General features: G+C 39.5%; 1 protein-coding gene across 1 annotated transcript in view; it reads left to right on the top strand.

Moving 5' to 3' along the window:
* The window catches only part of HOMER2 (homer scaffold protein 2), a 57,704-nt gene extending 51,674 nt beyond the window's left edge, over positions 1–6,030 (top strand). The window contains exons 7-9 of the mRNA XM_026045747.1: positions 787–897; positions 3,540–3,620; positions 4,894–6,030. Of these exons, the coding sequence (XP_025901532.1) occupies positions 787–897; positions 3,540–3,620; positions 4,894–5,082 (381 nt within the window). The 3' untranslated portion in view covers positions 5,083–6,030. The remainder of the gene's footprint in view (positions 1–786; positions 898–3,539; positions 3,621–4,893) is intronic.
* Positions 6,031–14,275: the final 8,245 nt, after the last annotated feature.

Below are 14,275 nucleotides of genomic sequence, written 5' to 3'. Positions count from 1 at the left end.
GTTTCATGTTAGGTGCTTGAAATGCACCAGTGCTATGGGAAGCTCCTTCACATTTATTAATTGGGTCAGAATTTTTTGTATAGTTCTGTACCTTCAGATGAGTGAAGTTAAAATCCCAAAGCAACATGAAACCAAGAATTAAAATACATACTTTAATGAGCTGGCCTGCTGGCCTGCGGGAAGTGCACCTCCTGGGAGCTAAGTCTGGAGATGGTGGGATGAGGTATGGGATGAGCAAACAGGGTCCCTGGGTGAGAGAACAAAGCAGCATATGCTGCATATGCTACTCCAGAGTGGTTCTTCTAGGAAAGTTTTGATGTTTTGTCCCTCTTACTCCAGCTAATATAATAAGCCAACCCTGAGTAGGCAAAGATGGGAATGCTGTAGGGAGTTTTCTCCTTGCATTAAAAAAAAAAATCCATTATAATCTTGTATCCGTTTGATAGAAATGAAGCACAAATTTTATCCCCAGCCTCCATTTGCTATTCATTTTCGCACCTTGGTATTTTGCACATTTTCAAGTAATTACATGAGATACTGTGTGAGAGGTAGTAAACACAGTCCTTGGGCTTCCTAGTGGGTGTGTAAATTGATTCTTTTCAAGTGAAGAAGCGATAATTTTCATGCACTGAACTGAGTGATACAATCTAGGAAACTGATCCTTAACAAATTAAATTTGTCCTTGCTTCCCTTGCTCAGAGGAACAATCCCTATTTATATCAGGTGTGGTCTACCCTAGGTTTCCAGAAATTTGTAATTTCAACTGATATCTGGCATTTCTTTAAGATTGAAGAACTGGAGGAACAGTGCAATGAAATAAATAAAGAGAAGGAAAGAAACGCACAGTTGAGCAGACGTCTCCAGGAACTGGAAACAGAACTTCAGGACAAAGAATTGGTAAGTGAAATAAATACCATAGTGGCAGACATCTTCAAGTCTGGGTTGGTCTGTCTGCTTTAAATGTGTACATTTTTAATGTGTACAATTTTATGGAATGGCTCACCTAGGCAGAGAAAGACCAAAGTCTCAGGCATTGCCCTTTTCCAGATCATCTGTGTAAAATTCTTTAGCAGTAGTTTGCTGGTGTTCTTCATGTCTCAATTTCATGTTGTGCTGCGTGACCACACATTTTTATTTTTGCAGGGTTTAGCAAACATAATAGTTCTGTGGACCTAACACTTTCCTAACAGAGTGATTAGAGTAGTTAAACAAGTTGCCCAAAGCCAGACAGAGAGAGAACAGAATTTTGTCTGTTCTCTGACAAGACTCTGATCAAGAGGACTTGTCATTAAAAAGGCATCATTTACAAAATAACTTAGTGTCTTTGAAGCAGTGCCGTTTCACAGTCTTCAGCTTTGCCATCTTACTGCTGTCCTCTACTTTCAGCAACACYGAGAATGAGAAATTCACATTCATTTACAGTACCTCAGGTTGTCATTTTTGACAGACTGGATTTTCATTTTTTTCCAAGGAGAATGATGTTGATGGCTTGAAGTCCCTGAACAATGGGGAAAATAATGGAATACTTGTACTTTTTTCTTTCTTTCTGTCTKTCTTTCTTTTTTTTTYCCCCCTTTCATTTCAGTGACCAAATGCTCTGTGCTGGCTGAAGAGCAAAAACTGACAGCGGGTGCAGGAAAGTTTGCTGGGTGCCATTACAGCATCTCAGGTGGTGCTCTTAAAAGCAGTACTGTTAAGGGGTTTTAAGATGGCACAAGGAAATAGTTGAGAGAGATGGATTTCGATGCGATGTTATAAATATAATATGGTTTTCAGCACCATATTTCAAAGGAAAATGTCATGCTTTCTTCCCAGCCTCTGTAGTAATAGCATGTATAATAACCCTTATTCTCTGCCAGCATTTTTCTTGAGATTCACATTTTTACGTATTTCACATTTATCAAATGAACTGGAAAATTGATTGACTTGTGAATATCACAGGCCTAACTTCCACTTACTTTGACAATATTCTTAGTTGTTTTCAAACTGCATACTTATMTTAGCAAGTTCTTGATTAGGTCTCAGCCACCCATAAGTAACCTTTCCATAGTTTGCAATTCAAACCAGTATGGTCATTGAACATTGCCATGTGTAAAGAACAACTGATATTTTGCTCATGTAGGAAACAAGGAGAGAAAAGTTTAAAAATATGGGAGTCAGGACAGAACTATCTGGGAAAAAACAATATGAATCACAGAACGAAGGGCAATAAAGTAAAATACATATTTACATTTTGAGATGTGAGCATGTACATAAGCATGCAAACTCATATCTCAAAACAATGAGCAAGTCACCTTTTTACCTCCTGTAGTAACTGGGTCATTGCCTGGACAATAGTTGCTCTGTATTGATTAAACATGCGCTGAAGAGCAGTTCACAAAAAAAAAAAAAAAAAAAAAAAAAAATCTATTATTATGTCATTTGTCTCTTAAATTAATGAAGACAAATGCTGAAGAATTGAATTCTTGTGAAATTGGAGCTGCTAAATGTTGGTCCACCTAGAACAAAAGAATCTGGAAGATCTGAGGAGAAAAAATATTTATTGTCTGCTTCTGTAGAAGAGCTTGAATTAGATATTCTGTTACACTCCTGCTGTGCTCTAAGATCTCTTCTTAGGAAAGGAGTCATATTTTTGTAGTCAGAAAATCTGCATTTGAAAACAGAATAATTTTGCTGCCCTGTAGAGGTCAGAGAGATTTCACCTTGTTTATTCTTGAGAATGTAGGTGACCTGGGTAGCTTCTCAAGGAGGATCTTGCACTCTTTTCAAGGGACAGAATTTCTCCTGGACATGCAAACATTAATTTCAGCTTCTCTGACAATACATCTTTATATTATACCAGCCATTTTAGAGTTGCTCCATACCATCCTTATTGGTGGTATTTGTTTGCAGTGTTAACACCTTCAATATTCTTAAATTTCTGTCAGAAACATGGTCTGCTAGGAAATGGTGTTGCTCTTTTTGTGAAATCCTTTCAGCTCGTTCCTCTGCATTTTGATGGTGGTGCCAGAACTGAATGCAAATTTGGGGAGGTGACGTTCAGGGTTGTACAGTAGAGGAGAGGCTATTACTGCTGAGCTCTGTAATGGTGCTTCTATATATTCAGCTCATAATCCCATTGGTCTTTTTTCCTGCTGTGTATCACTGCAAATTCACGTCTAATTTGCTCTTTGCTACCATCTATAAATTGCTAGTAGCATTACAGCACTTCAGATTTCTCTTATTGAACATATCTATTTGCATAGATATGTTTTAGGTTAAGAGTTCATTAATATAATTAATGGCATTTGTACTAGAGATTGGATTACATTGTCTTTTTTGAAAGAACCTAGTCAAAAATATAATGCAAAAATAGACTAATATGATATAAAACAGCATGTATTTTGGAATGCTGACATGCTGTTTTGATTATTTTAAATACAAATACCATGCAGAATAAAATAAGATACACAAAGTCATTTTGTATTCTCAAATTTTCATTATGTTTTAAATTGAAATGTACTATGTTTTTTTTTCTCTTTTCTTTTTATTTTTCAAAGGAACTGGAGGAGCTCCGAAAGCAGGGTGAAATTATACCACAGCTGATGTCAGAATGTGAATCTGTATCTCAGAAATTACAGGTACAGTTTATCAAACAAATGATTCTAAAAAYAGTGGATACATTTATTTTCTTTCTCCTAGCTATGTAATTCTCTCTGTTCAGACTTCAGGGTTTGAAGGCAAAAGAGCTCCAGTTTGTAAAAACAGGAAGTGCTAATTACATGCAAAATGTATTATGCCCTCCCCAGCACAGAAGTAATTAAATAGCTCAACTTCTTTACCCTACTATTCATAAAAATAGGCTTGCGTGGGACCACGTAGCCTCTACCTGCCGACAGACTCCAGGAGATTCTGTACCCTGACCTGCTGGGGCTGGGGTGACGGCACCTGCGTGGGCGCTCTGTGCGCTGGAGCTGGCAGCCCCTCTCTGCGTGGCCCTCAGGCAGCTCCTTGCTGCCTCCTTCATGTGCCTCTCATTCCTTGGGGGCAAAATAGCGCTTAGCGTAGCTTGGTTTTCACCTGTAGCTCCTCAGCTTGCACATGAGCACGTGGCACATTCCTCTGGCAGCTGAAGTGCTGTCCGAGCACAGCCCTGCCCAGCTTGGGCTGATATTTGGACTTCTCAAGTTAATAGCTTCTTAAATGCAGTAAATTAGTAAGTGAAAGGAGTAAATAGTTGGCAATGCAAGTGGCCAAGTGCTTGATTTAGTGTGGTAAAACGTGTTATCTATGTTTTTTGGTGAGAATACATCTGTGCTTGCACTCATATGAAATGGAGAAAAATAGGCAGAAAAGGTGTTAAGAGAGAAATATAATAGAACAAACTGCAGTGAGGAGGGCTTTACATTGCTGACCTGTACTTTATCTGAATGTTCATGCACAGRGTCAAACTTAATCTTAAAAAAAAAGATCCAAAAGTACCAAATAAATTAGTGTTATTTCTCAGGCAATGTTTTGTTAAGTTTGTCTCTCAAGACTAAATCACCATAGACAATTTTGTATATAATTGGTGGAATGGTGTCTAATTCTTTAACTGTAGCAGTGACAGAAATATATGCACAAGAAATGATTTAAATCCAGCTGAATTTTAAGATATCGTCCAAATGACAAAATCTTACGCAAAGCATCTTTTCCAGTTAATCAGTGCCCTTTCATGTGCTACTGAGATTAAAAAGGAGTAAAAAAAAAAAAAAAAAAAGCCCACACTTGTCAGTCACTTTCACAGGTGCTTGTATTAATCAGATTGCAGAAGTCAAAGCAAACTTTTACAATCTGGCTGCCATTTGTTGCTTTATTAAATGTTATTCATCAGTCTCCTATATGATTAATGTTACTGTCTTTTTTGTCTTAAAGGCTGCTGAGAAAAAGAACAAAGATCTTGAAGAGAAAGTCGTAACACTAAGGACAGAAGTTGAAGAGAACAAACATAGGCAGACCAACCTTAAAACTGAATTAAAGAATTTTTTAGATGTACTAGATGGGAAAATAGATGAATTACATGATTTCCGACAAGGACTGTCTAAACTTGGGGTTGACAACTAGATGGCAATAGTTTTTTTTCTTTTGTAATCTAGAGTCTGGATGTTTGATGTTTTCTTGATCCCAAATATGTGTTTTACAAATATTATTAGAATGTTCCACTTGTTTGCATCATTTTTGTACATATAGGCTGAAAACTTGCTGTGGAGTTGGGTTTCTTTTTGTTTGTTTATTTTCCAAACCAATTGTGCTGCTCACTGAATTCTGTTGAGAATAGAAATTTTCTATATTGCTGCTCTGGCTGCGTGGGGTTGTGAACAGGTAGAGGGTTCTGTCTCAGGAATCTGGAACTAGATCTACCTTAAAATGAATATGCAGTTAGTTGTTGCAGGGAAATTTATATCTTTCTTAAGGGCTGTTGCAACCATAGAAACAGAAAACAAGTCTTTTTCTAGTCTGGACTATCAGCACTCCTAGCAACATACACTTTTATTCCTTAGTGAAGCAGAGAGAGGATGAGATGGAGCTCCTGCAGTTTGTAAATCGGCCTTGTAAAATGTGCCTGTGATGAGCTGCAGTCAAGTGAAACACTTTACACAGATGCCAGTATCCTTAGAGACCGTGTCAGTCAGGCCCAATTCACAGAAAAAAATCTAGTGGATTTCATATAACTTCTGAGACTGGCCATATGTGCTTGCCTGTGCTCATACAGCACAAATGAATGGGTTGGAATTAATTTTATCTCTTTCATTTAAAGTCAGTAATGCCTTCTGCCCATTGGTGATGACAGCTTCTCCTACTTAACTAGATTAACTTTCTCTGGCCTGCAATTTTGAACCCTTATTGTTTAGTTGGTGCAAATAGCTCTGAAAAATGCACACCTCATTCTTGGGACCAGATTTTTTTTTTTTTTCTCCAAGATAGGTTACTATTTTGTACACAGGGCACATGCACCTCTGCCTAACTTAATCACTGTTGTTTCACTGTCACTGCAGTGGTTTGGGAGATGCTGATCTGAAATCATTATAAAGCTATTTTAATGGGTGTTGCTCAGAGCAGATCTCTGCTGAGGAGACTTGTATGGTAATGACTGCATGATACCAAAATCTTTTCCCATGATTGCTGCATTCCCACCTTGTGGAGTAGTAGAATGGGAATTAGACACCAAATTAAACTTGCAAGGAGAAAACCCCAAAGGCAGAAATGCTTATTGATTATTCAGCAGCTCTAAATACATTCTGAATGATGCAAGGTCATATATTGGATTCCAGTGTGAAGGAAGCTTGATCCATTACAGGCAATGATGTAAAAAGCAGCAGGGAGAAGAATTCAGCCCGAGTCTTGCTTTTATCTCTACGACTGCCTTCAATTTCTTTCTTTTCTTTCTTTGTAGGCTGGTTTGAGATACTGTTTGCATAGAATCTAAATTAATTCAGGAAAAAAAAATGTTTATGTGATATTATTGTTTGCTTAAATCAGGGAACAGCCTGGTTAAGCAATGAGTTAATGCATTCCAGCAGTGACAGACATAAAATAGCCATGTTGTGATGTTTGTGTGTTACTACTTAGTTTTTTTTTTTTCTTTTCTTTGACTTTTCTGTTATAAAAGTGACCTTTAAAAGAGCTGTGGGTTATAGATTAAAAAACTGCATTGAATACTTTTTGCACATGGATATATAATCCACATGCTGGAACTCTGTGGAGATAGGTTCTGTCTGCAGTCATCCCTTGAGTTTTGATTTCATTTGTTACTCTGTATTATCTGTTTTGTATTTTTGCTTTTTCTCCCCTTAAGCTTGCTTTTTTTTTTTTTTTTTTTTTTTTTTTTTTAAAGTTTGGGACCTTTTATAGCCATTATGACCATTTAAGTCTCTACAAAAGATTTCTGTAGGCTGTTGAGATTTAAAAATAAAAATAAAAATCAGGTACATAGCATGTAGGCGTGTGAAAATTAGATTTTGCCAGTGTGGAATATTTAACAGTTGCATAATGTTATATCAGACTTCTCAAAATTGAAAATGACGTCAGAAACTGTGTGTGGCTGCGAACAAGTAATCTCCGTTTTTAGTGTCTTTATTTGATAGTAAGTCAGATAGACACAGTCATTTAACAGGCAGCCTGTCCTGCTTCTGCTGCGCTCCGCCATGACGCTCCCATGGCTCCCCGGAGGCTGCAGGGCTGTTCAGCGCATCCACTGGCATCTGGGCATGGCGCAATTAAGAGTTGCAGGCAATACTGGCCGTCAATGCCCTACTCAGCATGATGTTTTATGCCTTTTGCATTGAGGACTTTGCATCAACTTGAGTTTCCTTAGGGCTCGCTTCACTGGTTTTAGTATGCAAATACCATTTTAATGTGGTTCTAGTTAGGAGCTAAAGATTCCACATATTCTTTTGTTGAGGATAATCTTTTTTTTTTCTTTTTTCTTTTTTCTTTTTTTTTTTTTTTTTCCTTCAGGTTAGGCTTCCTTCTCTTCCATGCATTTTTCTCCATCCTCCTGAGTGGGCTGTGGCCACACAGAAGGTGTTACCTCCCCCTGAACAACCCCCAACCAAGGGCCATGTCACCTGGTACGGGACTGGCGGCTGGCCCTTGGGTCAGGGAGGCAGGGCCGAGAGAGGCACTTGGGGAGAGCAGCCTCTCTGGGACGTCTATGAGGGGAACAGCATCTCTGGGATATCCCTAGAGGGGAACAGCTTCTCTGGGATATCTCTGAGGGGAAGGAGCCTCTCCGGGATGTCTGTGAGGAGAGCAGTGTCTCCGGGATATCCCTGACGGGGAACATCTTCTCTGGGATATCCATAAGGGGAAGCAGCCCCTCTGGGATGTCCCTGAGGGGGGCAGCCTCTTTGGGACATCCTCAAAGGGAGCAGCCTCTCTGGAATATCCCTAAGGGGGAGCAGCCTCCCTGGAACCGTCTGAGGGAGCAGCCTCTCCAGGACACCCCTTGTGTGTGGCCGGCAGGGAGCTGCTCACCATCCCTCACCCAGAGCCGTCCAGGCTCCATGTGTCACTCGTCGCTGTTTGGTGCTGCCCTGYCTGTGTTTCCCCTTCAGCACAAGATGGAACAGGTTAGTCCAGCGTTTTCATTGAGCCCCAACAGGGCTCTGTTTAGAAACGGTGAAGTTTTATCTTGCGCCATCACAGATTGGCATAGGTTTCTCATGGGAAGCGCTCAATGGCAGGCTACATCCTACCTCAACTGCACGGTCTTTTGCTAAGAAAACTCCTGTGCTTGGCACCCCTGGTGCATACACCTGCCATTGGTGCTTCCTGGGATCACCAGTGAGGCCTGWGAGTTGCCTCCTTCCCTGCTGGCAGGTGCAAGATGGCAGACAGGTGTCAGCGGCCATCTTCCCTGGCAGCGCCTGTAAGATGGAGGCTCCATGGACGGCAGCGTGTGCCGYCCTGAAGCCAGGCGAGAGAGGAGAGCCTAGCTCTCCACGGCGTTTTCCATGGGGACAGGYCTCCGACCTGGTGTTAGAGCTGCTGAATAATGTTTAATTTGTAAGTTACTGTTTTTTTTTCCCCTCGGTTGAGCGGCCACCRTGAGAAATCAAACGCAGAGGTTCACTCTGCGTTAGCAAATGTTCAGTGACAGAAAATATTCTCCATTTGGTTGTTTTTAAGGGAAAGAAATATTTTGTGAACTATTTCATTTAGCAACTTTTAAAAGTGAACTTAGTTTAATGTTTTGAATAAATAATTTGAAAATGAAGAAAAAGGGTGTTTTGCACACTGTCTTAACCTTTTGCCTTTTTCCTCCCCTCCTTGGAAGAATCTGTATTTGCTGTATTTGGTTCAAATTCACAAGCAGTTTTGTTTGTTCTAAAAATACATTTTCAGCAAAATGAGTACTTTCCGATGTTTTTTTGGGTCTAATTAGTATCTCCTTTCCTAGGCGAGTGCACTGGAAAAGAGCAGCCTTTTCTCTAGTGACTCAATGCCAACTTGCATCCTATACCCTATTGTTGAGAAGCGGATATTTTCTCTATTTTCCTTTTTTTTTTTTTTTTTTTCAGCCTTTTCTCTAGTGACTCAATGCCAACTTGCATCCTATACCCTATTGTTGAGAAGCGGATATTTTCTCTATTTTCCTTTTTTTTTTAAAAAAAAAAACAGCTTTATGCTAGCTTCTGTACTCAGAAAACAAAGGCTATTTAGATAATGCCTTTTTATAGACAAATGCCTATTTTTATGTAAGCAAGTTAGGGTGCTTTTTTTTCAAAGCTGCTCCATGAGCTAGGGGCGGTGCGAGGGGTTTCCTCAGGAGTGCAGAAGAGTATGAGCTGACGTTGGACGGTCTCCACACACTCACACTGTGTTTGCTTACCCCAATGGGCACCTCTCACAGCAAAGGAAGGTCCTCCCACATGCTTCCCCATGAGCAGCTCCTCCATCACTCACATTTAACCTTTATTTCCTCCTCTCAGGAGGAAATGGCCTCCTCCTCTTCACGACCTTACCTCTTATTTTCTTGTCACCTTTGGCTGCTTCATAAATAAATTCATAAATGAAGCAGATTTTTGCTTCATAGTGGTGGGAGTTTCTTGGCTGGGATGCACTGCTTTTCATTAGGCACTTCCTAGTAGTTATTTTGACAAAATCCTTGAAAGTGTGAGTAGCCGGTAACAAATACAGCATTGTCTTCCAGAGTGCATGGATTAACCAAAATAAAACCACTGTCAGGGTGAAATGCCCTGTTCAGCTTAGTGCATTATTGGTGTTGAATCCCAGAGAAAGTGGTTTCAATGAGAATCAAGCACTAGCAACTGATTTTGATGGTCATTTCAGCAGAAGCTTCAGTGAGAAATAGGAGCTGTCCACAATCCCAACTGTGCCATAGTCTAGGATAGCCACCTCTAAACTGCCCTTATCCTCACAAGTTCTTGACTTGCAAAGCTATTATCTGTAAATATCAAAGTCTTCAGCATATCAGACCTTGAAAATGGGAGGGGTGAATACTGCTGTCTACACACAAAGCTGATGAGTGCGGAAGACCATTACAATACCAAGCAACAAGACTTCTTTCCTGTTAGAAATAGTCATCCAGAACCAGAGAAAGTTGCTGCCAACCTGCTTGTATCTTGCAAGGTCCTGCAAAATGCAGGGTTTTAGCTTTGTGGAGGCAAACACCAGACTCTGCATCCCTGCCGTTACCAGCAGCAGTTTTGTCTCTCCACTCCTGGTAGTTAGGACTCTTCTGCTGATCTTAGGAAGTCTTGTTATGAGAATGGTACAGAGACTACAAGTGACTCCTTGCAAGTAAYTCTCCTTTCCATGAATTATATTAAATAAGCAGCTGTGCATGAGGCAAAGCAATATTTAGTCACAGGACCCTTGCTCTACAAGCATCCTCAAAAAGAGAGACCCCGACTAACCCACAGGCTGTCTAGAAGAATTCATGTAGTGTCTCACAGCTTGAGGATCTTGTCAATATTTTACTCATTTTTAGAATACAACTTTGACAGTTATGTGAAGTTTGCATGTCTTAAATATGTTCTCTATGTTAAATAATAAGATACCTTAAGTGTAAGAATGGTAAATGTGATGAATATGCTTCCCAAAAACTGTTCTCCTGCAGGCTGAGGGACAGAGTTGATCAGGCGAGGGGTTTGCTACCTGCTTTGGGGTATTTTGGGATGTTTAACCAGTTTGATTTTCTACTATGTTTTATGTTAGCACTTATTTTTTTTTTAAACAGATAGTCTAAACACAGTCTTCAGATGACAGTGCCTATACCTCCAAGATTTTTATATGCACATTTTGAAATAGATTGCTTTTTCCTTTCCAGTAATTTAGTTACCTAATAATAATGACACATACAAGCAAGGCACTTGAGAAAAATCTATCTGCTGTTTTAATTTGTTGTTGTTTTTTAACACTGGTCAGCAATAATTATTTTAGCCATATACTAGCTAAAAAGATTGAAAATGTAAGAATTGCGAATGAAGCTTCTAAGTTTGCAGTACATTGATTTATTTGGGTGTGTGAAAAGGGGGTTATGCTCAATTAAAGAGTATTTTGCAGCATTTAGGTATTTTGATTTAATTGCCTAATAGTGATCATACACATAGTATTCTGTAGAATTCATCATGAATGACAGAGCACATCATTTTTAACATAAATATATCCCTTGTAGTTGAAAATTATGGGAGTGTTTTAGTGTGGTCTGATATACCAAAATATTTAGATTATTATGAGATTTTTAGTACTAAAAATAAACATACACCCTGTTTTTACTGTTTCAAGTAAAGTTTAGTGAATAACAATTTGTTGATATACAACTGTGGGAAAACACTACAGAGCTCTAAATGTAAATTTTTGTTTGGTTTTATTATATTTAGTATATGTTTAATTAAAACTGAAGTGTTTACTACAGTTGGATCATTGTAAAAACATCTCTTACCTCGTCATTCTGTCTGCTGTGAAAAGGTACTTTTACTTTTTTTTTTAAATGACCATAGATGTAAATGTTAACATTTAGACTCCTAGTAGCAGTAAATGCTGGGTTTTATATATATATATAAAGGAAAGACTTGATTTTTTTCTTTATGAACTTATTATATAACTTTGTGATTTTTATCTGATTTTATTGTAACATAAAGTTGTTTTATGTAAAAATATATAGTTTAAGTAAAATCTCTTGTCTGTCTGTCATTAACTTCTGCAAATGAATTCCCTTTCTCTCAAGCATATAACCTGGTGGTTGTGACTCTGAACTGAGGACAGGTCTGTCCTTTAATATKAAGAGCATGGTTTTGATCACCTGTGTCAGGGTGCCTCGCACTGTGGGTGCCTCCACGTCTCCTGGGCTGGGCTGTAGCCACTGACGAAACTGAAAAAGCAGCAGTTTGATAACATGAGGGAAAGACCTCTCTTCAGAAGAAGGCTCTGAGGAATCTCCTTGTTCTTCCGCTAATTTGGGGGAGTCTCAGGAGAGCAAACTCTCAGGTAGTTCTTGTAGCTGAAGTAGCAGCTCATGGTTCCTCGGATGTTTTCTTTGGAAGGACTAGTTAGGATTCATTGGAAGGACTAGGTAGGACTCTGAAACAATTTTCTATTTTGATATTAGAGGTATTTTATGACGTTTATCTTCCACATCTGCAGCTGGTAAGTCCTTCCAGAGAAGACTATTGAAAGGAGCCCCCAGTGATGCCTGTGACAGAGCCATGGAAAAACAGTGTTTCCCTGGCCAGGAGGTATCTCAAGGGCCCTTGCAGGCACTACCTAACCCTGCCTGCAGCACCAGTGCAGTCACCTTGCAGAATGGTGGATGCTGTCTGTGCATCAAAATAGTCTTCCCCAAAGGGCTTATAGAGGCTTGAAGAGCTTAAAGGGATCAGATTCATTGTGCCTTTATAATTTCAGGCTAGAAGACCTCAAATGTCAAATATGAGGGGAACAAGAACATATCTTTGACCGTTTGCCAAAGCTCTTCTACTGCAGCCATCAGTAGCTTTGACGTGCAGTCAACAAATCCTGGCAGTCCCTGAATAACCAGAAGATATAAAAGCAGCTTATACGTAGTGTAGCAAAATGTAAGTAATGTTCTTTAATTCTTAGCAAAAATATTTTTAGAGTTGGATTTGCATAATTATAAACCTTAAAGTATTAGAAGTAACTGTGAAAAACATCATATCACAAAATGAAGCACCTATGCATATCCTAAATTATCCTTACTGCCCTGTTACCATGCTAGATTATGAGTCTGCAGTGCACCAGGTCCATCTAAAATGATGGGATGTCCCTCAGCTGTGGGTGAGGGCCTTGTCCAACTAGTAATGTGCAGGTTGCCTGTTCATACGGGTACATCAAAAACTTTGTATGGGCACATCGAAAACTTCCATAGCTTAATAGCTGCATTAGCAGCATATGTATTTCCAGCTTTGAGGAAGGGCTGGTATCTATGAAATGCTATTCACTGGCTTTCTGTAATGCAGGTGATGGACATTTCCAAATGAGAGTCTGGTATGAGAGAAATGATAGGGAGATATCTTAGTGCCTGATATCTGTAATCCCCTAATTATTGTGTTCTACTCAGTTCATATAAAATGCCTAGAAAGCCTCCTAAATGAGGTTTGTGTTTTTAAAAGTAGACATCAGGCAAACTTCTTTTTTTTTTTTTTAAACTCATCTGTGTGATATTGTACTCTAAAATACCACATTGTTCAACACCCTATAGCCAATAAGCTTTACTTAGGCTGAATAGCAGCCCCGCTCATCAGGTTAACAGTAACAGGCTGGACTTTTCTTTGTACTTTTTAAGAACAGAAGTAGTATCTGAAAAAATAAACCTTGGAAGTGGATATGGTTTTGACTGTGACCTGCAGCTGTGATGCAACTGTGCTTCAAAYGCTGAACTGTTTGGAGCAAAATTTATCTGTGCTTTAAAAGCATAATGAAATACCCTGCCAGCTGCCTGCAACACTGAAAGTGGCCATTCAAAGGCTTCTAAACCAGCTTGCCAAAGACCATGCTAGTTACCTAAATCAGGAATATTATGATTTAACATGTGTCAGAGCAGCAGAGCCATGCAGTTGTCTCAGGCTGTGAAGTACTCGAGTGCAGTGACTTTGCAAAGCCTGGCTAAGCTTCCAGGCAAACATCTGCAGTCCTGCCACAGTAACGCAGTGCTGGGAACATTTTGTGACTCATCACAGCTGAGTGGTGCTTAACTCAGATCTCTGCATGAACATTTTTTCAGAGACAGAGCTCCTCAACAGGTCCTACACTTGTGTTAACACTTTCCTTCAAATTTGAGTATATTTCAATAGCTTTTGAAAACTGTTAGATCTCCTTAGAAGCTCTGAATGAAATGATCTCTGTCCACTCACCTATGTGTAGATGGAAAGCTCTAAACTTCTTGGGTTGAAGATAGGTCAAGAAATGTTTGTTGCTGGTGAATTTTGTTGGTGCCAATATAGAGCGTGGCTTCTGACTTAAAGGACGTTACCCCAGAGCTCAGACCTACAGCAGGAGCAGTTAGTTAGAAACATTTTCCTGAATCAATCCTGCTCAGGCAAAGTGCTTCATTACACTGCAAAATGCATCTTTTCTTTGCAACAAATGCTGAGTCCTTGTCTTCACGTACTGTATGATTTGTATGCAGTACCACAGAGCTAAATGTCATTCAGCTTTTCAGAAATGCTCCTCCACACTTGACTGGCTGCAACAGTCTGAGGAGTAAAACAGTCTGAACAAAATTTCTTGACACGAGTTTGCAGATAATTAGACAACTTTGTTAGCCGGTGCA

Source organism: Nothoprocta perdicaria, unplaced genomic scaffold, assembly GCF_003342845.1.
Source record: "Nothoprocta perdicaria isolate Ctin4 unplaced genomic scaffold, notPer1 scaffold_41, whole genome shotgun sequence".
Taxonomy (NCBI): Eukaryota; Metazoa; Chordata; class Aves; order Tinamiformes; family Tinamidae; genus Nothoprocta; species Nothoprocta perdicaria.
This window is presented reverse-complemented; position numbering and strand designations above follow the sequence as displayed.